The sequence below is a fragment of the Paramormyrops kingsleyae genome, chromosome 13 (assembly GCF_048594095.1).
Source record: "Paramormyrops kingsleyae isolate MSU_618 chromosome 13, PKINGS_0.4, whole genome shotgun sequence".
Taxonomy (NCBI): Eukaryota; Metazoa; Chordata; class Actinopteri; order Osteoglossiformes; family Mormyridae; genus Paramormyrops; species Paramormyrops kingsleyae.
The window spans coordinates 7,795,610-7,817,717 of record NC_132809.1 but is presented as its reverse complement, the minus strand read 5'-3'; the positions used below and the strand labels follow the sequence as shown (position 1 = coordinate 7,817,717).

Here is a 22,108-nt window from a genome sequence, read left to right as displayed (position 1 = left end):
CATTTTTTGGGGCCGGAAATTAATTGGTTTTCCATTATTGGGATTAATTGGTTTTCCATTATTTCTTATGGGGAAAATTCGATCAGAACTCGAACTTTTTAGGATTCGATCCTGAGTTCTGAACAGATTAAGTTCGAGTTCTGAGGTACCACTGTATTGATTAACAAAGAAACTTTGAGGTGTTTCCTTGTTCCTTGTTTACAACGTAGCTATACGTTTTATGTGACCTGCTTTAAGATGCTATGTTTGAATGATAAAAGTATTTAAAGATCAAAGTGGGATGGCTCGCCATTTCTGATGACAATGCTTATCTCTCATCCGAGAAAGGAAGATGGGAAGTATCGAAACTCATCTTTTGTATTCTTAAATGAGGCATAAAGTCTTTGTTTCGTTGACCAACTGTAAAATAAGCATTGCCTTTCTTTAGGGTGTCGTAATGGTTCTGTGCTTTACCTTGTGTCCTTTTCATTCATAGCCTTTCCTCAACAATTTTTTTTCCAAATTCAAATAAGTGTTATTTAGTATTAGGGAAAAGAAAATATTTGTGTTTCTGGGACTACTGTGTTCCTCATACTGTTTGTTTTATTAGCCGCCGTTCCCCCGGCCTTGAACTCCAGGAAATTTATTTAATAAGAACTCAAGTGAAGTTTCACATATGTCTATCCTGATAGGACACTCTGACGGGTGGCTGCTAGCAGAGTGGTCACTCGCACTCTCCAGGCCTATGGGTACATCTAGGCCAATGTTTCAGCGAGGGATGTGACAAGGAAAAAAGCTGCCCTTACAAACTGCACACTTAATTTGTAAGCTCTATAAAGGAGTTTATATCTGGGTTAGTTGGGGGAAAAATGTTTTCTCAAATATACTAATATAATGTTTTCAATCTTTGTAAAATATCTTAATCTGTTTGAATAAAGTCTATTGAAATAAAGATCAGTTTTACATTTTTCAAGGTAATTATCAGAAAAATCAAACAGATGATTTAATTTCAAAATACAAATTAAAGCATCGTCGAACACAGATTTTATTTTTTGTAAAGGAGTTTTTGAAAACTGGAAACAGGTCATAATTTTAAGTACAGCAGTGGGGAAAGTTTCTGGGAATAGTCTTTTAACAACTTGACTCTGTACATATATATCCTTTGTTGAAATATTTAGATTTTTATTAACTTGCAGGACCTTACTGAAGCATCCCGTCCTGCTTTTCAACATATGTTGTCAGCACTAATTATCCAAATAAAGTGTTAATTGGCTGTGTGCTACCATTTGATTGTAGAGTAGTAAAGTATGAAGTGTGGCCATGTGGAGTGTTTGTTTATGCTAGTTTTATGGTCCATTTTAATTGCCGTTGGGGTCAGACAGGAATGCGCCATTCTCACTTAAGGGTGGGGGAGGCATTTCCTGCCACCCCCGAAGGTGCCGAGTGGGAAGGCTGCGCAGGATCGCCTCCCTCCCCTCTCCTGTGCACATATTCATCAGCGCAGCACTGTCGCCTGAGCCCCACATGGCACAGCACTGCAGACCAGGTGTCGTGCTCTCTTTAACGCGAGACTCTAAATCGCCTCACCCCTGGCAGCACAACATTTTAATTCCCATGAATCCGTCCTGCTCGTTTTAACCGTGTGTGTGGCCAATTAGGCCCCGGTTTTGAAGTGAAGTGCCCTTCGCTGAAGCACACAGCTGTGATGTCGGTAGACGGCGTGCTCCTGCCTGCCGTCTTTGGGGCGTTTCTTTGCACTGGGAGTCACGCTGCCTGTCTGGCTGCCCTGGAGACTCTTTTCCAGCGATGGTCTTTTTTTTGGCAGTAATTCTCTGGTGACTGTCTGAGGCTGCATTCACCAGCCAGATCGCTCATATTCCTGTCTAACGACGTATGTGCTGAATGTTTTGATGTCCTTATTCAGTGCTTCTGATCCTTCAGCAGGTGATAGACACAAGAGATGTCCATCCATCCTTCAGTCCATCCATCCATCCATCCATTTTCTGTAACTGCTTGTCCTATTCAGGGTAGCTGGGGGATCTGGAACTTATCCTGGAGGCTACAAGTGCAAGGCAGGGAACAACCCAGGATGAGGCGCCACCATACACACCATACACACCATACACTCGCACCTGCACACCTATGGGCAATTTAGTAAATCCAATTAGCCTCGACATGTTTTTGGACTGGTGGGGGGAAACCTGAGTACCCAGAGGAAACCCCACGATGACACGGGGAGAACATGCAAACTCCACACACATGGAGCTGTGGCAGAGACTCGACCGCTGGTCCCAGAGGTGTGAGGCGACAGTGCTAACCACTGCACCGCCATGTCACCCCATCCGGTTGACAATACATTACTATTAAAAATCGACCGCAATGTCTGGCAAGTAGTGCTGGAAAGCAAGGGGAACATTTCCGTCCCCTTTCCAGAACCGTATGTTCCGTTTGGGATCGCGCTGAGCCCCAAGCCTGGGACCAGAGGGTGTGGGCCAGGGTACGCTCTGTACTGGACACTCTGCTGATACACACGTAGGCCCACGGGGATAACACAGCAGACAACACACACACATACACACACACACACATACACACACACGCACAGAGCCGGGGTTACAATCAGACCATCGGCCCTGATGGTAGGAGGCCTCGCTGAGCCTCCCCAGCTGCCGTGTCCTTTAACATCATCATGAAATCTTCCAGAATGATGTTTTAAGCGGAGCTTAAACATTAATGGCTACGTTGTGTCACTGTCAAATAATCCCCATTGGCTGCAAAGACGGCTTATGCTTGCGTTCACTGTGCACTTGGTATCAGCACCCGTAGTACAGCCATGAGGTACATCGCACAGCATGCTGGCCCAGAGACGGCAGTATTTCAGTGAGCTTAGGGTGATCTCACCTTGTGATCCCTTAGCCCTTATTGCTGTGGCTCCAGGTTCCTGGCACTGTCCGTTGAATAAGCGTCATTAAAAGCGCATGTTAAAGATATTCGTGCTTCAGAGAGCCTGTCTGATTAAAGTACATGAAATACCTGCACAGCCGCGGGAAGAGACACGAGCCTTTGGAAGTTTGTACCGTTCCTTCAGTGGGGAAGGTTCTCCCTCTGGGACCGCGCTAGTTTACAGGCAGCCTTGAACAGCAGCAGCATGTTGAGTGTTCCTGTTCGCGTTTACTGAAGTCTGCCATCAAGGCTGTAACTTCAGCAGAGGCATCGCTTTTAATTACTGCTGATACTGTGGAGAAACATCTAATATGAATGTGTAACGGACTCTGATGACAAACTACACGGTTGGAAGGCCGTGTAATCTCTCCTCAATTAATTAAAGTGCATGCAGCTCACCCCCCCCCCCCACCCCGAACTATTTTCCCCCCGACCAGATGCCACTAAATAGCTCAGATAACAGCCCCAAGCTCCGAGGACGCCGCTTGGATGCTGGAGTGGATGACGGCTTCTTTGTGTCACAGAGCTGAGGGACGAGGTGTCCGAAGCTCAACATCTGCACGTTCTCCGGCGTAATAGGCCGCTGAGGACCTGCAAGATCCGCACCAGAGTGGACTCTCCATCGCCCCCTGTCTGACTGTCAGCACCTGCGTCTGCTATGAAAGACATGCAGGTCCGGCCACCTGCCCCCAACCTGCAGGACCCCCCCATTCTTTCTATACAGACATAGTACAGATATATATATATATATATATATATATATATATATATTACGATTTACACTGATAGTATTTTCCAAAAAAGTTACTTATCCTTTCAGAGGGGTTCAGAACCGTATCCTGCTTCTTTTTCAACCCTGCCCCCCCCCCCCCCCAGGTGACGAGGGTAGTTAGTTCATTTTTTCTTTATTAAATATTCCTTAAAATATACAGCCATTTTCTCCTGTAAGCAAAACAATTTTTAGAATTTACCATAGGTCAGCAAATGTTACCAATAAGGATAATTATTTTCATCAGTGAAGCCTCACCACAAAGCACTTTTAAACCCTGAAATTCATCGGTATTTATCCCCACAAAGTCTTCTCTTATTGTGAAATACTACACTTGTGTCCCACCTGTAGAAAGCATAGAACAGTTATAATGCCTTTAAAAGGCTTTTTAGAATGTTTAGAATGTTTGTCCCTAACGATAAGGGGCAGATGATGAGTTACTTTTAATGGTAAATACATTGATATTGTATCACTGTTATCCTGGTAATGTGGGTGACGCTAACATTTTATACCGTGTAAAATTATGTTCTTTCTTTTCCTTAGTCTCTTACCGAAGTTCAGTCTAGAAGACAAACATTTGAGTATAGCTCAGACAGCCGTCACACACATTTCTCAAATGTGTTCACCTCTGCCTCTGAGTAAATGAGATTCTTCATGCTTTATTTATGTTTTAATAAGAACAATCAGTTTGCAGTTGACTTGATGAAAAGCATTATTAGCTCTTTGATGAGTTTTCCACATGAGAGTGTGGACAATCGTTAAGGGCCCTTTCAGACTGGCAGGTAGAACAGCCAGCATCACTGCAGATGGTCCAGTGTCAAAGTTTAATTTTCATTTAATTTTTTCCCCCCATTAGACTGACTGATTTTCTGAGCCTAAGCTGTTTGGTAAATATCCCGAAAGTGATTATGGTAATGTTGGGATTAACTGTTCCTTGTCCTTCCAAAAGTCTGTAGTTGCTGTCAGATTTATTGTAAGGGCTGCGTCTTTGATTCGGTGGCCAAAGCGTATGTTTGCGTATTCCGTATTCCGTCTATCCCGCTCTTAGAAATCCGTGTTGTATCTGCGCACTGCCTTTTCCTTCAGACTTTGCGCCCGGAATATTGCCTGTCCCTCAGACCTATCCGTCTTGATTAGGGAGCGGGCTGGAGTAGAAGAGATAAACTAATATCAGTGTATAACCCCGGTCGTATAATACAAATGATGTAAATTTTTCATCTTCTTATTCATGTGGGAAAGTATGAAAAATGGTGGTTTGCAGATGTGCGCCCCGTTTGAGTGCAAATGCCGGGCCTCGGATCGCCCCCGGGCCCAGAGAGTAACGGTAAAGAAGAAATATGCGGCAGGCGGCAGGGTGAGGGATGATGGGGGGGGGCGCTGGTCCGCGCCGCATTCGGGGGCGCTCTCGCTCTTTCTGCAGCGGTGGTGGTGGGGCTGGCCGATGATTGACAATAACTGCCTCATAATTCTCCAAGTCATCTCCATTGGTGGCCGCTTCATTCCCCCTCACGGTGACACTCCCAGGAAAACGGCCGATAAACGTGTCATATATCAGCCGGGGTCTCTAAGACCCCCCGCGGGGTTAAGTCGGCCGTTCGCTCAGGGCCGGCCGGCGCGCATCATTAGCAGTGGGATCGGAGGCGTCTCGCCGCGTCACCCATGCCGTCCCTCACAGGCTGTGAGCACTGAGATGGCCAAGCAATTAGAACGGGGGGCTCGTCAGGCAGGGCATTAGGCTGTGGCCCCGCCCCTTTGCAAAAAGAAATATAACCCGTGTCAGCATTTATTTTCTGTTACCTGCACCCTGCTCTCCCCCTGCTGATGGCCTCCTGTAAACCACTGGAACAGCAGAACACGTTTCATTTACCCCGTGATCAGACCAAACTTTTTTGTTTATCACAATCGTGGTCCGATCACAAACATTTTTTTTTATGGTATAATATTCTATTTTGTTTAATGTATTACACCCATATTTTCCATGTAACATATTATCAAAGGAAAATGTGTAATGAAATTCATGCCACTGCTTTATGGTGGTTGCCCTTAAGTTTGAATGTTTCTGTTCACCAGTGCTACACACAGTGCCGAATATATTGACGCCGCTTGTCGCCAAAGCCATGGGCAGCTGCCTGGCGGTAATCAGAGAGTCGCCGTGTGTGGCTGCGTGTTCAGGAGGTGGGATGAATAGCGGAAAGCCCCGCCCCGCCCCCCCCCGCTTTGGTGGATGCAAGGACTGCACCTGTGCATGTGTGTCCTGGCCACAGTGGCTGTGGAATCCGGCAGTATCGCTCTCCTTCGCTCAGTCCGTATCCCTCGGTCACTTAGACATGCCTGACTCTCGCAGTATTTCATTTCAGCGTTTCCCACATGGGTGTGTGCCTTTGGTTTATAATCTCACCGGTGTTACTTACATAGTCAGTTTATACAGCACTTTACAAATGATCACAGCAGTATGAACTTCTCATAGTTATTACAGCTGTTCTTTATGGCCGATTTCCGCTGCCGAACACGACGTGTTGAGCGCTGACAGTGTGCAGTGCTCGGTAGAAAGGGGCGGGGACACGGCCAGCCTCACGGAAGCACCTGGAATAGAGCCGTTGGCACGCAGCTCCGGTGCTGCATTTGGGCTCCGCCGGAGCTGTCAAACTCACATCAAAACCAAGGTCTAGTTCTGCTTCTTCATGAACACAACACAGTAAAAGCTGTCCCCCCCAGCCCTCACGCTGTGCTCGGCCTTCCCGCGCCAAGATCCCTGAGGATGTTTGTATTTACTTTCTACTTGGTATGATCTGCCCTCTATTCCCTGTTTTTTTTTCTCACTTCTCTTTATTTCTTTTATTTTTTTTTCCCGTGGCTTAATAACTTCCCTCCTTCCTCCGATAAATCATGCCCAGAGATGCTTCACTAAGTCAGTCAAAATTCACATCAGCACTGCCATGATGAGATAACCATTTCCATCTCTCACCCAAGCATGGAGATTTATTGGGCTCCGATAAGCAACAAGCTAGCCATCATTCAGAGCCAAATAGACTCCCGCGTGCATTTATTTTTATTGCGTTCCGCCATGCAAAATGGGCCTGGCGGCTCCCCGGGGGCCCCGGTCCCTGCCAGAGAGGGCCGGCCTGCTGCCTCTGTCATTACTTTCTATTAGATAAAGAAATCAGCCGGCCCAGAGAAGGCCCACGATGACGGCTTTCAGTGGCTCTTTTGGAGCCGTGATGGAAGATCCCGGCAGCGCCGCCCTAGGGGCAATTTTGTGCGAGCACACACGTCTCTCTGCCTCACCGTGTCCCTGCTGCCCCCCCATGCCCCCCGCTGGTCTAGCCCCGGTATCCATCCCACTGCCCCCCCCACCGCATGGCCTGCGCTCCGCCAGCACCTGCCTGTTATATTAACTCCCCTGTCAGAAAGCGCCGGGGGGCAGAGACAGGCAGCGCCGCCAGCCTGCACCCCGCTCACTCTCCGGTCAGGCGCTTCACAAATTGCTTTTGGCAGTATGCCCCCCCCCCCTTTCTCTCGCCCCCCCTTCAGTCAGAAGCAGAGGTTAAACCTCTTTTTGGCACCCGGACGGTATTTAATCAGAGGCGGAGGATGAACGGCAGGGAAAGGGGACGTTTTCCTCTCCCAAACTTATTAGAAGAACGTTGTGTTTTCGCTCAGCTTTACACGCTGCCCTCTGGCTCGGCCTCCCCTGACCTCGCTCTCGATATCCTGGGGAGAAATTTGATAAAGTGATGTGCAGTCACCCCCCACTCCCCCCCCCCCACCCCTCCACTCTGTTCCCGTGACGTCAGTCCCCTTACTTATTTTCCAGCACTTACCCTCAGTAACGGCATACAGCCTAGACGACGTGTAGCCCGGGACATGAACTCCTGCTGGTGGTTTTAAAATTTTACCTCGTCTGGCATCAGAGGTAAAATTCAATGGTAATCGCGCATAAAAATGATTAACGGCATGAGTAGCCCTGCTGCCTCACACCTCTGGGTTTGGGGGTTTGAATCCCACCCCTGCGTTTTATGTGGGGTTGAGTGAATTTCCCCCAGCTACAGGTTTTTGCCTGTAGTCTTTGAGTGTGTGTTTGTGTGTGTATGTGCCCTGCGATACACCAGCATCCTATGCAGGGCTGCAAGATGGATGAAAGGGTGGATGGAAGTTTGATTATGAACATAGCTACCGCAGTGAGCCAGGTGTACTGGCTTTAGTGGGTTTTCATAGGACCAGTTGGTGAGGAAAAAGCGCCCCTTCACATCCAGACAACACCGCCTGCTTACCTGTCTCCCTGCTGGCCCTAAATGTGCGTTTCAAAGCGCTATTCAAGTAGATTAACAGAGGTGCTCTGTGATAGCAGTGGTCTCTGTAGTTCAAATGCAAAGCAGATTTTGGATTCAGGAGTGCATGCAGACCTTTTTTTGTTCTGCACTTTGCACAATAATAAACAGGAAATATTACAGGCCTCACAAGAATAATCAACAAAGTGCTGCTGACTGACAGGTATCAGATTAATCTGGACTTCAGAACCACCTACCTCCCTAACTGACTGTGCCCACCTTCTGCAATAGGGGCCGTGGCTCCCTGTCAGTGGACTTGGTGTCCATAGAGCTCATGGGAGTTTTTGAGGGCAGAAGGAAAAAAAGATTGGTTCAGAGCGATAACCAATAAGATTGTAGAGGAGGTGGGTCCAAGAAACTAGATGAGGCAGGACCAACCAATCAGATGTCTTGGTCCTCCCTCCTCCAGTTACTTAGACCCACTTCCTTTACAATCTCTCTGAATTTTTTTTTGTTCTGCCCTCAGAACATTTTTGTGTGAACTCCCACGAGTATCCATAGAGCCAGCACAATACTGATTACTCTGAATACTATGTACTCTGCCGCGTTTATATTGTCCACTTCCTGCATTTATGGCCCATTGCACACCGAGCAAAAGCAGAACCACCACAAGTTTTATGTTATTAGGTAAAGTGACAGCTAGAGTGGTCCGAACCTGTTGGTGATTCATGGGCTCCGTGACCTGGACCGGGATGAGCGGTTAGCGACAGATTGATGTGACGTGTGGGACCAGGAGCGATGGCAGGATCTGTTCAAGCTCCTCTCGCCCGGTGACATCGCTCTTGTTACTCCTGAGGTGACTCTAAGTGACACGCTCACAAGTATCATTTACATTTTATTTATTTAGCGTACGTTTTTCTCCAAAGCGGCATGCATATTTTCAGAAGGCAGGGTCAGACAGTCCCTGGAGCTCATGGGAGTTAAGGGCCTCGAAAGATCTCTGTGCTGACACTAGGATTTGGATGACTTTCCGATGATATCCTGCCGCAGACACTGGGTCCTAACCCGTTGAGGTACCCCTCCGGTATCAGTCTGGGTTGGATCCACTTGCTCAAACGCCGCACCCAGCCTGTGGGGATCCTTCACATGTATCTGGGGCGAGTGACCTGTAGCTTGTAGTGTGTAGCAGTGTGCACACTGGGAACGCACCACTGTGCAGCTCCGCTTCTGCTAGGGCCCCGGCTGCTGCTAGAGGCCCACTCTCCTGCTAACTGGCCACTGGATGGATTCCCGGGCCCTTGGCTGCCCGGGGACACGGTGGATATTGCAGATGTGCAGGGGCCCCAGGGCCCAGTTTTACGGCCATGAGAAATAGGGGCTAAATTGAGCCGGCCCGTCCTCCATTCTGGGGCAGATAAGCAGCCATTAAGCATTAGCCTTAATTACGGGCCATTTCCTAAAACTAATAAACACAGCAGCTCTGCATCGTGAAGGTGAGTTTACCCTGCACGCATGAACCCGCCGGTGCCCAGGGACTTGGGCTGCGGGGACCGGCTGGCACCGTGATGGCAGGTATCATTTGAACGCCAGCTGTTTCAATAGGCAGGCCATATCGCATCCCGCAGATGCCTGTAGATGGGGAAATGACCCTCCAGCGAGCCCGGAATATTGCATGCAGGTAGTTGTGGCTAATGTCCCGTAAAGGCGGCGTATGCGACGACAGAAGATTAAGCTGTTATTTACATTTCAGCACATTAGTGCCCCCCTCCCGCGTCCCCCCACGTCCCCCCGCGTGCCCATCGTGGTTGGCTCCAATGTCTTTGCCGATGTGCTCCAGCAGATGAGGGCATCTGTGGGCATCAGCTTATGGCTCTAACGTGACGATTATGTCGCGCATGCTGGGGAGTCGGTTTCGGAATGACGACCGGCCCCTCGGAGCCCAGAAACTTGGAGAGGAAATGCTGGCATGCGGCGTAATTCAGAGCTCCTTCACTGTTTGAGAAAATCAGATAATAGCGTATGACTGGTCACTTAAGCGCCATAGTAATTAAAAAGCATCTGACAGGTGATGCATGTTGACGCACGATGAAGTGTGTAGCGCTGACTGTGGCCATTGATTTGGCGAGTTAATTAGATAAACGAGGGTTTTGAATATTGATGTCTCCGTAAACCTGTGCATGGTACAGGCCCATGAGGGAAATCGCCGAGATCGGCTCCATGTGCCACTAAGTACTTTACGACATGATTAATAATTACGCTTTATGGACTTTGCAGCCAAATAATGCCAGATGTTCCCATGAATCTGGAGGAGCAGGAAGGGGAGGGAACAGTAAAAACGATCAGGTTCCTTCACCAACCCGTTTCGGACTGTGACCGAATAATCTTTCCTCTAAATACGCTGAGTGCATGGTAGGCTTAACATCATAACCTTCATAAGCCAGGAATTGTTTTGGCTTCCTGTGTAAATATTCACTGGAGGAACGCTTTCGCTGATGCCAATTTGAAAGCTTGGATCTCTCAGTGGTTGTGCTTGTCTCTAATCCCTTCGCATATCTGCCGCCAATAGTCTAAAGATATTATTTGTGTCTAGAAGTGTTTCTGTAATTAACGGTGAAGAAAATCAATGCTCATTCTTTTGTCCCATGAGCCAATTGATCTTGGTGCTGCCGTCTTGGTTCCGCCTGCTGCGTCCTGTGTTAAAGTCGTTGGCCTCCATCGATACAGATTTCACCCGCCGCATGTTGGGGCGGCGCGTTGGACCATAAGAGACCCTGTTGTCCTCAGTTAGACCTAAAGCCCCGGGCAATGAGCTAAAAACGTCCACATCAGGGTCACACGATACACCCGGCAGCCCCTGGGGACATTGCTAGTTCGCATTTTCCCCCCCAAACAAAAGAAAAGCTGTGGAACGTCCCATGCTCGCTCTCTCTCTCTTGCTCGCTATCTCTCTCTCTCTTGCTCGCTCTCTCTCTCTCTCTCTCTCTCTCTCTTTCTCGCTCTCTCTGAACAGGATATCACACAAAATAAGCGCTGGGGTAGGGAGTAGCCCCAGAAGGGGCCTGTATGGCTGAAGGATCCTCGCCATTGGCTGCCTGTGGAGATGAAAAACAATATGTACTCCGTCATTGGCTCTTCATAGTTAATAGACATTTTATGGTGCATGGAATGGATTTAATGTGGCTCTGAAACCCGGGAACAGCTAATCAATTCATTTATTTAAGCCTGACCTTTCCTCAAAATTTATGTTTGTCTGCATACAGGATAACAAGAAGACCTCAGTGCGTTTCCCCAGCTGCCCGTCCTTAAAGGCAGCCGGCTCGCTTACACCCAGCCTCCAGTAGAGGCAGCTTTAATTATGCTTCGCTGTTTATCTTTCTTTTTAATTACATTCCTCACTGTAATCAGTTTAATTTTCTATTATGCACCAAGGGGCCCGACTGCGAATTACTGGGTTTACTTTTGTTAGATCTAAGGAGGTAAAACCCGAAAGGCAGAAAAGTCCCGCGTAGGACTCCTATCTTACTGAACTGTGTGTGTGTGTGACGGAGAGAGGGAGGGAGGGAGAGGAGGGCAGAGCACAGGGGCCTGTGCTTCACTGAGCTTGATAAGTTCTGCTTCATCCATCTGCAAAGCAGCCATTAGCTCTCGGGTGACTTTCCAGGACTTTCTGAACTGAGTTAAGCCTAAATGTGATATGATCCAGTAAGATCATGCTGTGGTTGGGGGTGGGGAGGGGCGCTGTGGGTGTGTTTGTCACCACGAGCGGACAGGGACTGCCGTCTGCGTAGGGGTGGGCGCCGGGGTCTTCTCATGGCCCAGGGGGCTCCAGGATTAGTCCCTTTTTGCGGCGGAGTTTGACATGACACCTCCACCATTTGCATCCAAAGTGTTTTTCGATTTCCCTGGACAGCGGCGGCGTTTCATTACAATTGTCAGAAAGAGTAACAATTCTATTGTGGCGCGATTATTACGTTTTTACCCACAGATCACCAGAGCAATTAAAATCTGTAAATAAGGCTGCCTATGTTGTCAGACGAACACAGGGTCTCCGGAGGGGAGCGGCTCGGCATTGACGCCACGGACTCTCTCAAACGGAGCCGTTAATTAGAATGTGCAGACGGGCCCCTGTCGCCACGGCAGCGGCGGGATGGAGCTGTCCAGCCTCATCACGCGGGTGGCGGCGAACACGGCAGCATCGAGCGAGTGACACGTGTTCCACCAGAGGAACGGAGATCCGACGCAGGGGCCATGGTGAGGGCGGGGCGCTCAAGGGTGGGGGCCAGTAGTCAGGTGTGAAGGGTGGGGTCAAGGCACCGACAGGGGCATCATGGGATATGTGATTCATAGGGGTGATCCCAGAATTCTCTTGTGCTCTGAAGCTGAGAGCGTCTTCGCAGCATATAGGTAGACAGACACCCTCCAACCTGTGCCCCATTTGCAAAGTATGCCACCCGGGCTCTCGCTATGCCCCGACTGTCCCGGCGCTGTGCTGTGGTCCGTTTGATATCCTTTGTTCCCCTTTAATGAGTTCAGGATGCACTGGTGATCACTGTTTTCTTGCAGAGCGGCCCTGTGATGTTTTTAATGGCGGGCGTGTGTGAGCCACGGTGCCCCCCGCCTGCCTGCTGGGGCGTTTATGAATAAGTCAGGAGGAGGCAGGCGGGCCGCACGCGTGTGCCTGCCGCTCCGAGCGGCGCTGGGCCTGTTCCAGCATCCGCAAGCCAGGCTGCAGGCTATGTGCCTTGCGAAGATCCTGTTTACCGTTCCAAAGAGGAACCCACCAGCCGTGTCTTCCCATGATGCATTGCTCAGGCCCCCCAGCGCTCCATCTCTCACTTTATTCAACTCTGCCGCCGCATGTAGACCTCCACGTGGCCCCGAATAGCACTGGTGTGAGGTGACCCACACCCTGCGCCGTGGAACTGGGCTGAGGTGGGCTGAGAGGGTGGAGCAGGGGAGGGGGGCAGGAGGGCATGGGTGGGCTGAGGGGGCGGGGCTGGTGGAGGGGGGCAGGAAGACGGGGCTGGACCGAGGAGACTGAGCAACCTTCCTGTAAGCTCACCATCCAGCTACTCAGGTTGTGTTGTCTGGGTTTTCTGCCTGTAAGGGGCATCACAGCTGGTGACATTAATGAGACATGAAGCAGGTGTGACATCCACCCGCTTCCTCTGATTTACCTGGAGACCTGGTTAGTGCTGATAGTAAGTGTGCATTAGTGTGTTACATTATCTGTAAAATAGGAGTAGCAGGTTTCTAAATGGGGTAAGAGTGTGGCAGATATTAAACAGCGCCGACCTGCTTATGATGAGAAATGCAGCCCGTCACCGGAGCCGCAGCCTGGATTTCCGTGGCACGCAGCGGCCTTCCCGAGCACCATTTCTGTCTGTATGATGTCGCTGATAAATTCTGCCTGCGTAACGGACAGTAGGGAGGCTAAAGTCTGCACCGACGGTCACATGACACGCCCGGCTTCTTTAGCGGCAGTGAGTGTCAGTGAGACTCCTAGTGATTTCCTGTCTCCTTCCATATTCCATACAGCCGCCCCTCCCCCCCCACCCAGATTAAGTACAGCTGAGGTGCCGTCTCTCTCCCTCTCTCTCTGTCTGGCGGTGGGGGTGAGGTTGAGGATACCCGCTGCTCCATATGGAGCCCCCCCACCCCATCATAGCCCAGGTGCCTGCAGTCAGCCCCTCTGCCTAGAGGCAGCCCGCGGCGAAGCAGCCCCATCACAGGACATGTGCGCTGGGCGTCTGCCCCGCCGCCACTGCGCCTGTATCCGGCTGCCGCTGTCTGCCTGCCTTCTGGGTGGCAGGAAGCGACCCACGCCCCTGTCAGCCCATTTCGGGGGCGGATCCGGCGGCTCGGGGCTCGCCGAGGCTGGATTCAGGATTCAGATGCTGTTTGGGATAACAGGAGTGAGAGCTGCATGCTTCCTGTGAGCCTGCTGCCGCATCCGGGAACGCCACAGGTCTCTCTTGGCAGTTGCCGGGTTGATCCCTCGTGTGAGTGTGGAAAAGAGTGAAGAGTACAGGGCTCTGGAGATAGGAAAGAGAGCGTGGGGTCATGTCGATGTTCCTCGAGGTCTTAGGTGTTCAGAGTCAGGAGTGGGATTCTGTGCACGTGGAGGCTGAATCTCGTGGTGAATGTGATGCATGGATAACTGGACCCATAGTGGCTGCCTGTGCTCTCCAGCCTTCCTCTCACCGAGATCCAGCATCCTGTAACAGCCTCCGCTTTCCCAGCATCCTTGGCCGCCCTTTTTTTAGATGCAGGTCAGCCTCCGAGGCTTCGGATTTTCACACATAAAGGAAATGAGGGGATCTGTAACCGGACTTCCAGTCATCGTAGACGATGCGGAACCTTACGTCTATGTCTACTTCTACATATGCCGTTAATTTAACCCGCATTGCTGCGCTATTCTCAGCATGTGATCTTCATGGCTTTGGGCCGTAACGAGATTACGGCAGGGCTTTTGATTCAGGAACTGTAAACGTATTCTTGCTGGAAGCTTGGCAGTGGCTTTCTGGCCTCTGAGTCAGCGTGAGACTATGCCCACTTGCAAATTATATCATCACTTTTAAATTACCCCTCATTAACTTTATTGCACACATCTCTGTGTTGCTGCCTTTATTGTTCTGTGTGGTTCCTTCTTATTGTCTCAGAGTATATCCCATGGTGCTATTTCTGGACTTTAATTGGTGGAAAATGGTCGTTTAATGTTCTCTGTTAAAGCCAGAGATTATTAAGGTCAGCTATGATGAAATGTGGAGCCAGGCCCTCTGTACCCAGGAGTCACTGTGGCCGAGTAAACAAGGCGGCCTGTGCCCCGCATTGCCCGCCCATCATCTCAGCGCTGGCATCTTCCACGTGGAGATGCCGGTGGGCCCCTGTGGCCCCGGGGCCAGAGCCACCATGCAGGTTTGGGTTACATTCGGGACCAAAGACAGGCATTGAAGGCTGCTTTTATAAGAAGTTGTGGACAATTAGTTTCACATTTTTTCCCCAGTGGTAAACTTTTGGATTTTAGCCAACGTGTGGATTTTTTCGCTCTTTTTTTTTTTCTAACCTGTGCCGCTTGACTTTGGTCCAGCGTGTTACGTGCTGATATGGTACCTGATGAAGCCGTGCCTTGAGTTCCCCCACGCCGGACCTGAGAGGTGTGAGCAAGGTGTGTGGGGCGTGACACTGAGAGTGGCATTTTCTTACAGAGAATGCCATGTTACCCATGCAACTCAACATGAAACAGGCAAAATAATAAGGTTTTCATTAGCAGTGCAGCATCATACCTTGAGTCAAAGCTCAAGAGAGAACCATAATCAGTAGTGTGGAATGTCATTATCAATATATGTATAGATCTGTATAGACATCGACTTGTTGCCACTGTTGAGCCGCCATTATTGGTCACATTACCTCCCAACCTCAGCACCACCGGGGACCGTCATGGATCACAACGCCGGTCACTGGCCTGCTAATGCCCGCAGTCATAGACACGTCACGCTCGGAACGCTGGCAGCTACCTGTCTGCATCGGAAGGATCCGCCTGTCACGTCAGCGGCCCCAAGGGGAAAACGGCGGATGCACAAAGCCAGCGCTCTGTGGCCCTCGTGAGCCACGTCCGGACCTACATACCCCAGCCTGAACTTTACCTAAATGTACACAATATTTGCAGAGGCCGCCACGCCAACTTCCCCTCACTAATTTTGAATGAGTGCAGTTTGTAGGGCAATCAGGTTTCAAAGCAGCCCCGCAGGGGCCCCTGGCACTTCCACATAGGGGCCCCTGGCACTTCCACATAGTGGCCCCTGGCACTTCCTGCAGCACACAAGTGGCAGTTGGAGTTGAATGTGAACACATTTTATTCTGCTGCCTGGTAAATAGTGCGTGTTTTCCCTCTCTGTTCCGTAAAGCAACTTGACGTATGCTGTCATGACATATTATTCCTATTGTGCCACAGGATCGCGCTCCGGCCTCAGCGCTTGGTCACACAGAGCTCTGAGGAGTTTACTGTGGTGCCCCTTCCGGCAAATAAAACCTCTCGCAACGAGGCAATTCGTTCCTCGACACATATAATTACCCAGAGTCCCCTGACAACACCCCCCCACCCCCCTACCCCCCCGCTATTGTTACATGCGGGCAGGTGGGAATTGTGTGCGAGTCTCGTCTGACCTTATCATGTGACCGGGGTCAGGGGGCTGTCTAGCTATGGCTGTATATCTGTCATGGCAGCCCATCCATCACCGGGTTATTGCGCCGGGTACAGGATGCCTGGGAGGCACAGGCTGGGAGTACTTGGCAGGAAGGCTGCTGGAGGAATGACGTCGTGCTGTTTGTCCCTTGTGCGGGACGGCTTTGCCGCGTTCGGCCTCGGCATCAGCATCCCAGCTGAACTCGCGAGGTGCCTCCTTACTCTCACAGGCGTTCTCACCTTCATCCTTCCTGGCTCCTATCACATTTATTTTTTATGTGACTATCCCTTTTTGGGGCCCTTCTGGTGCTGGCTCCTGCTCACCTAGACACCCGTAGTGCCCGTTTCACAGCATGGGCACAATCAGGGCACACGCAGGGGTCTCCCTGCCCCCGAGGGCCAGACCCCAGCTGCAGTCGCACGGCTTAGTGATCCAGGCCGAGTCTCTCTGGCCGCTCCACTCGTTTGCTGATGTACCACTGCCTGGAGTGCTGGAAAACACTGTGTGTTGAGCCTGTTTCTTTTTCACTACATACCAGCCACGATCACACAGAAGTCGTTCCTGATCATAAATTTCTCACCGGCTGCAGGTGACGGCCCATGTGAGAGCCTGGGGTGGGAAGTGGGCGGGAGCCACGCTGTTCTGTAATTTGTTATGCTGTTAAAGGCTAATGGACGTGCACCTGGTCTTGGGGTCCGCCTGCAGTGTGGGCTCATCGTTCGTCTTACAGGGGCTGGTCAGCCACCCGCTTTATGGCCGTCTGCCGGCTCCATGCTACATCCGTTTCCCGTGCACAGTCTAGTCCTCGGCCACGCGACAGCCCCCAGAACGCACCCGTTCTTCATGCGGTAATCGTATGTTCAGCGGCACCCATACCTTCCCTCCCCCACCACAATTAGTGTCCCGGGGGGTCTTTAATGAAAATGGTGCCGTTTGTTTCATGTGGTTTAACGAAGCCGAGAGACTGTAGCTGTAAAAAGACCCCACAGCGGTGTCTCAGTGCAGCCCTGGGGGCGGCACAGCGCCAAAAGGTAGCACACTGTTCTCAGCCGTGTATCCAGGGTACGAACCAAAAGCAAAGATGGGGGGGGGTCCAGAGGTTTTCATTAGAGGACTGGATTTATCAGATGTTAGTTTTATTGCCGGTGTTTCTTTGATCGGGATGGATTAAAATGAAAAGAACAGATGTCACATTTTGACACCCCCCACTTATGGACCATGTGTGTCGTCTAGGGGTGGAGGAGGCTCCGCCCACATGCATCACCGCTTGCAGTTGATGTTCTGATTATGGCTAATCGGGCAATGAGTGTCGTTAAAGAGACTTTTCGGTGACTCAGACTTGATGGAGACCTCACCTTATGCCAGCAAAGCTTTGCTGAAGCATATGACCCCTGTTACTCTGCGAGAGCCCCCTTGGTGAGCAGGGCCCATCCGGTTTGTCAATTGCGGGCCAGTTTCTGTACAGTGAGCTTGGTGGCATTGGGTGAATAGGAGGTCTGCAGCAGTGTGAAGAAGCCAGGGGGATGTCTGTCACTCCTTCCTGAGGCTGGACTGTACCATATGTGATGTTCTGAGAGGGGTGTTCATCGGGCAATCCCTAAAATCCCTAAATATTACCCCAATCTCCTTGCCTTCATGTCCATCCATCCCATGCGTCCTGCATTTCTTTGCTGTCCTCCACTCATCAGTCTGCTCTGCTCTGGTGTCTCTTAAGCTGCACTCTGTCTAATCAGCGAAGTGCCACATGGTTTATGAATGAATCTGTGAGACTCACATCTCAATGCTGACTTCCTGTCCATGCTCTCCTGTGGTTCTGGCTTTGGTGATACTTCTGTTTGCACACAGTAATGCTGTGTGGCTTCCCCTCACCTGCCTTTTAGTGAGATATAGGCAGGTGTATAAGAATCACTGCCTGGTTCCGGTAAAATCCATAGTGAGCTAGTGAGCACATTACTATAAAGCATATTGATCCAGCCCCATGCTGGCCATCGAGCTGCTGCGGTGATGGTTATACTTAAAGGAATTTATCCTTTGACTTTTACATTAACCTCTTATTGACCGCCTGCATGTCCATAATTAACACTCAGTTAAGCTGAGATGGTTAAATCTACAGTCAGAGGCAGTTCTGGGTGCAGGCTGAGTGCTCCATGTCCTCAGTGTGAAGAGAAAAATCAGAAGTAACTTGCATTAGTGTCGGATTTCACTAGGGCTTATGACCTATAATGTTTCGGTCAGAAATAAGAGATTGAAATGTCAGTCTCTCTGGATATTATGCCAGATGAGATCATTAGCATATCTGTTATGGGTTAATCATTGGCAACAGTTAGGACTTGTGTAAAAAATAATAATAATAACATTCTCATTTCTGCCCTTCTCATTAACTGGGTATCATTTTAGACTGGGAATTTAAAAATACAGTACATGAGATTCGCCTAGAAAATCACCACACGGTAACTGCAGCGGGGAGCTACAAAGCTTTGTTTAGTAAATATGCAGTAATTAGAAATTTTGAAATGCTTTAAGCATTTCTGTTCCACCTGAGAGTAGAAATGGACTTTGTTCAGGAGGAATCTGCAGTCCCACAAGCTGCTTTATCCTACTGTACACAGATGTTCTTCAACTGGAGTAAATTCAGAATTAGCTGATAGGTGACCTTCTATGTGCCTGCTTGTTTTTCTTTATTTTTTCTTTAATTTTGCTTAAAATATACATTTCTCATTGTGGTACACCTGATCTAAGGCCACCACATGGTGTTACTTACGAGGCAGAGGGCTGCGTGAGAGCCTTCAGCGCACCTTAGCGCATTGGGACACTGTGTGGATTTTATGTGTTTTGAGGCCAGGATGCGCTCCAGCACTGCTGGGGCTCTAACTTCAGGATCGGACCTGGAAACGAGCAGCCACCAAAGGAAAATAAACGCCCACCCCCGCACCCCCGCCCCAGGCTGTTTGCTCACCTCAGACCAATCGTTCAGTTAGCAACCCCCAGGGGGGTTAGGGCTACGTCCTGTGGGAGGGTGGGGGAACAGGGTCAGTGAGGAGCAGTCTCTTTTTAATGATGTGTGGCTGAGGGGGTCAGCATGACCCAGAGAGCAGGGCTGTAACCGTACGGGCAGACGCCTCCGCATTTCCGGGTCAGGGGTCACGCCCCCTCATCTCCGCTTACGGCAGATTTACGGCTGCACTGGCGTCGCCTCATTAGAGGATGCTTGTATGCTGTGTAGAGGGCTTCCCCGTGTCCCACAAATAACGACGGGAGGCTGTAAATTGTATTTCAGAGAAATTATGGTGGGAGCAGATCATTATTGCATTTATCTAGCAAACTTTGGGCAAATGTAATAAAACAAATCGGGTGTTTTTCTTTAATGGAATGAAGGGAAACTTCTGTCAGCGCAGAGATTACGCCCGAGTTCATCACAGCTGCAGAGCAATCGCATTCCCACGTCAAGTATTTAACCGACGCCGAGCTTCGTGAGGTAACCGTTTAAAGCGGCAACCTCAGAAACAACGTGGTTTTCTTCACTGCAGACCACCCTGTTCCTGCTGACTCTCCTCTCCCGTCACTTTGGCAGTTAAAGATGATAATTGAGTCGTATCCATCGTGGGGGGGGGGGGGGGTACACGTGTTCTGTGCGTTTACTGACCTCGGAAAACACACCCTCCCTGCGGATTCCTGATAAATATCCGATTGAAGAGTACGAAACCCCCAAGGGCATCCATCGTTTCCTGTTGGCTTTCAGTTCTCCTTTAAAACGACATGGAGAAATGTTCTTTATTCCATGATTATTTTTGTCCCGTTTGTCAGAAAGGCCATGATGACCCATTCTCTGTGCACCTCCTCCACCATCTGCCGTAGACACCAGACTTAGATCAGCGTGTACAAATCTCTCTTCTGCTTCCAGGTGTGAGTCCAGACTCGCCCAGACCCTACCCCCTGAGGAGGCGCCAATCAACCGGCCATACTGGTGTGACGGTGACCCTTCCATGCCGCTGCCCTTTGACCTTACCGACATCATCAGCAGGGTCGAGTCCCTCTTGTGGAAGTAAGCAGCATATTGTGCATTTTCAATCCCTGACTTTATACTGACCCTATCACAGCATAAAGGCCTTGGCTTTTCAGTTTTTTTCATCACTAATCCCATAATGTACAAGGAGTTAACACTTATTAGATACCACTAGTAGCAGTTTTGGGTTTGGATCATTACTTTAACAGAACATCTGCAAATTTGGTCACGTGACTGCTGCTCTGTGCTCAGCGCCGAGTCTCCATAGGTGTGGCTTTTGTCTGTAGCGCCCCCTATCTGCTCGTTCCCTGCGTGTAGCGCGTGTACTGCAGCACCCTGTTTGTTTCGAGGATCGCGTGGTGCTGGCGCTGTGGCCGCTCTTGCTCGTCTGTGACCCATTCTTCCTGCTTGTCCTTCAGCTTGGGGGCAGGGGCGGACTCCCTGTGCTCCAGGGGCTCTGCGATCTGTCCGCCGGCGCCTTGGCGTCTTTCCGTTTCCCTGCTCTTCTTGCTCTCAAATGTCAATCTCCGCTCACCCTCCTGCCCCGGTGGCGTTCGCATCTTCCAGAATGTGGCTCTGTTCCACGCAGGCCTTCTCCCTGCCCACAGCATGCACGTTGTAGCATGATGGACGGCTGGAAGGTAGGAACACTCTGACGCCTGTGATGTTTTTGTCTTTTTTTTTTTCCCCATCAGGCTTTAAGGGGGACGGTCCCTGCAGCGTGTGTGTCGGCCCAAATGGATCGCTGAAGAAAATGATCTGCCTATAGACGGCGTCCATCGCTTCTGAGACGTGTGGCCAATAGAGCGCGTGCCATTCTTATCCCAACCCCCAGCTGCGTGGTGGGGGGGGTGGCGGGACGTTGCGCAAGCCAGGACGAGAATGACACCACAGCTACAGCATCATCTGTTCCCTCATCTTCCGTCTCTTTTTTTCCCGTAGGTAGTGCAAACGCTGAATATTGCTACGATTATTCTCGTGCCAAATGACCGGAATCGCTCTTCAGTATTCATCGCTACTCGGCTACATCAAATGCCCATGTTATCTCATATGGCTTGTCGTAACTTTATTGTGCAGATAAATATGTGTCTTTTACCTAATCGCTCGTCGTCACTGTGTGGGACCGCAAGTCCCACCTCCTCCACCTCCCAGCCCCACCCACGCGCGGCCCTGCCTTCTCCCGCTAGCCCATATGCTACCAGAACATCATGAGTCCGCCTCCACCTGCTTCGCCATTAATGAGAATCAGCAAACTAAGGCGCTCTTTACGCTAACCCCCCGTGCTACTCCTTTGTCGTAGACAGACAGACGACCGGCGCGTTATTCCTATTCTGAAGCCTGTTTCTCAGGTGGCCTTTGTGTGTCCGTGTCATGCATCGCAGTTGGGGTCATTAGGCAGAGATTTTTGGTGGGATTGGGAGATGTCTGTACCAGAGACTTTCAATGGCTCTTTTCTATGTTGATGAATGCTAACGACAATATCACAGCACCTTCGATATCTAACACCCTTGCCCTTCATAGTTGCCATTGTTTTGGCTTTGTTTTGTTTTGTTTAGTTTTTTTTAACTTACCGATGAAGTAGAATTGAAAGCTGTTACGTGAGCGTTTCTTTAGATTGTAATGCAGAAAGTCTGATTTAAATGGCTAGATTGTAATGTGTTGGATGTCAAATGTTTGTTTTTCTATTTGTTCTTGATGAAGTAGAGTTTCCATATTATAATAAGAATGCAAATAAATATTCCATGTTTTTCCCAGTTTTCCTCATCACTTCCGTGTCGTCAGTCGCTGGGTCACATGGGTGGTATGCTGGTGTGTGTAAAATCCGCCGGTGCGCTCCCAGTGCCAGATCCGCACTCTATGTTTCATTTAGACTGAATGTCTGAAGAGCACATTTAAACCACTAAATTAAATAATGCATGTTTGGGAGTTGCAGTCTGAGTCAGTCACCCTCTCCAGCTAC

General features: G+C 49.9%; 1 protein-coding gene across 3 annotated transcripts in view; it reads left to right on the top strand.

Annotated features, from left to right (window-relative positions):
- fto (FTO alpha-ketoglutarate dependent dioxygenase) overlaps positions 1–21,902 on the top strand; it is a 90,365-nt gene extending 68,463 nt beyond the window's left edge. The window contains exons 9-10 of one of the 3 annotated variants that reach the window (XM_023792788.2): positions 20,047–20,187; positions 20,844–21,902. In XM_023792788.2, the coding sequence (XP_023648556.2) occupies positions 20,047–20,187; positions 20,844–20,850 (148 nt within the window). In that variant the 3' untranslated portion in view covers positions 20,851–21,902. Of the gene's footprint in view, positions 1–20,046; positions 20,188–20,567; positions 20,817–20,843 lie in introns of those variants that run through there. The other 2 variants (XM_072698116.1, XM_023792787.2) reach the window with 2 other exon arrangements.
- The last annotated feature ends 206 nt before the right edge of the window (positions 21,903–22,108 follow it).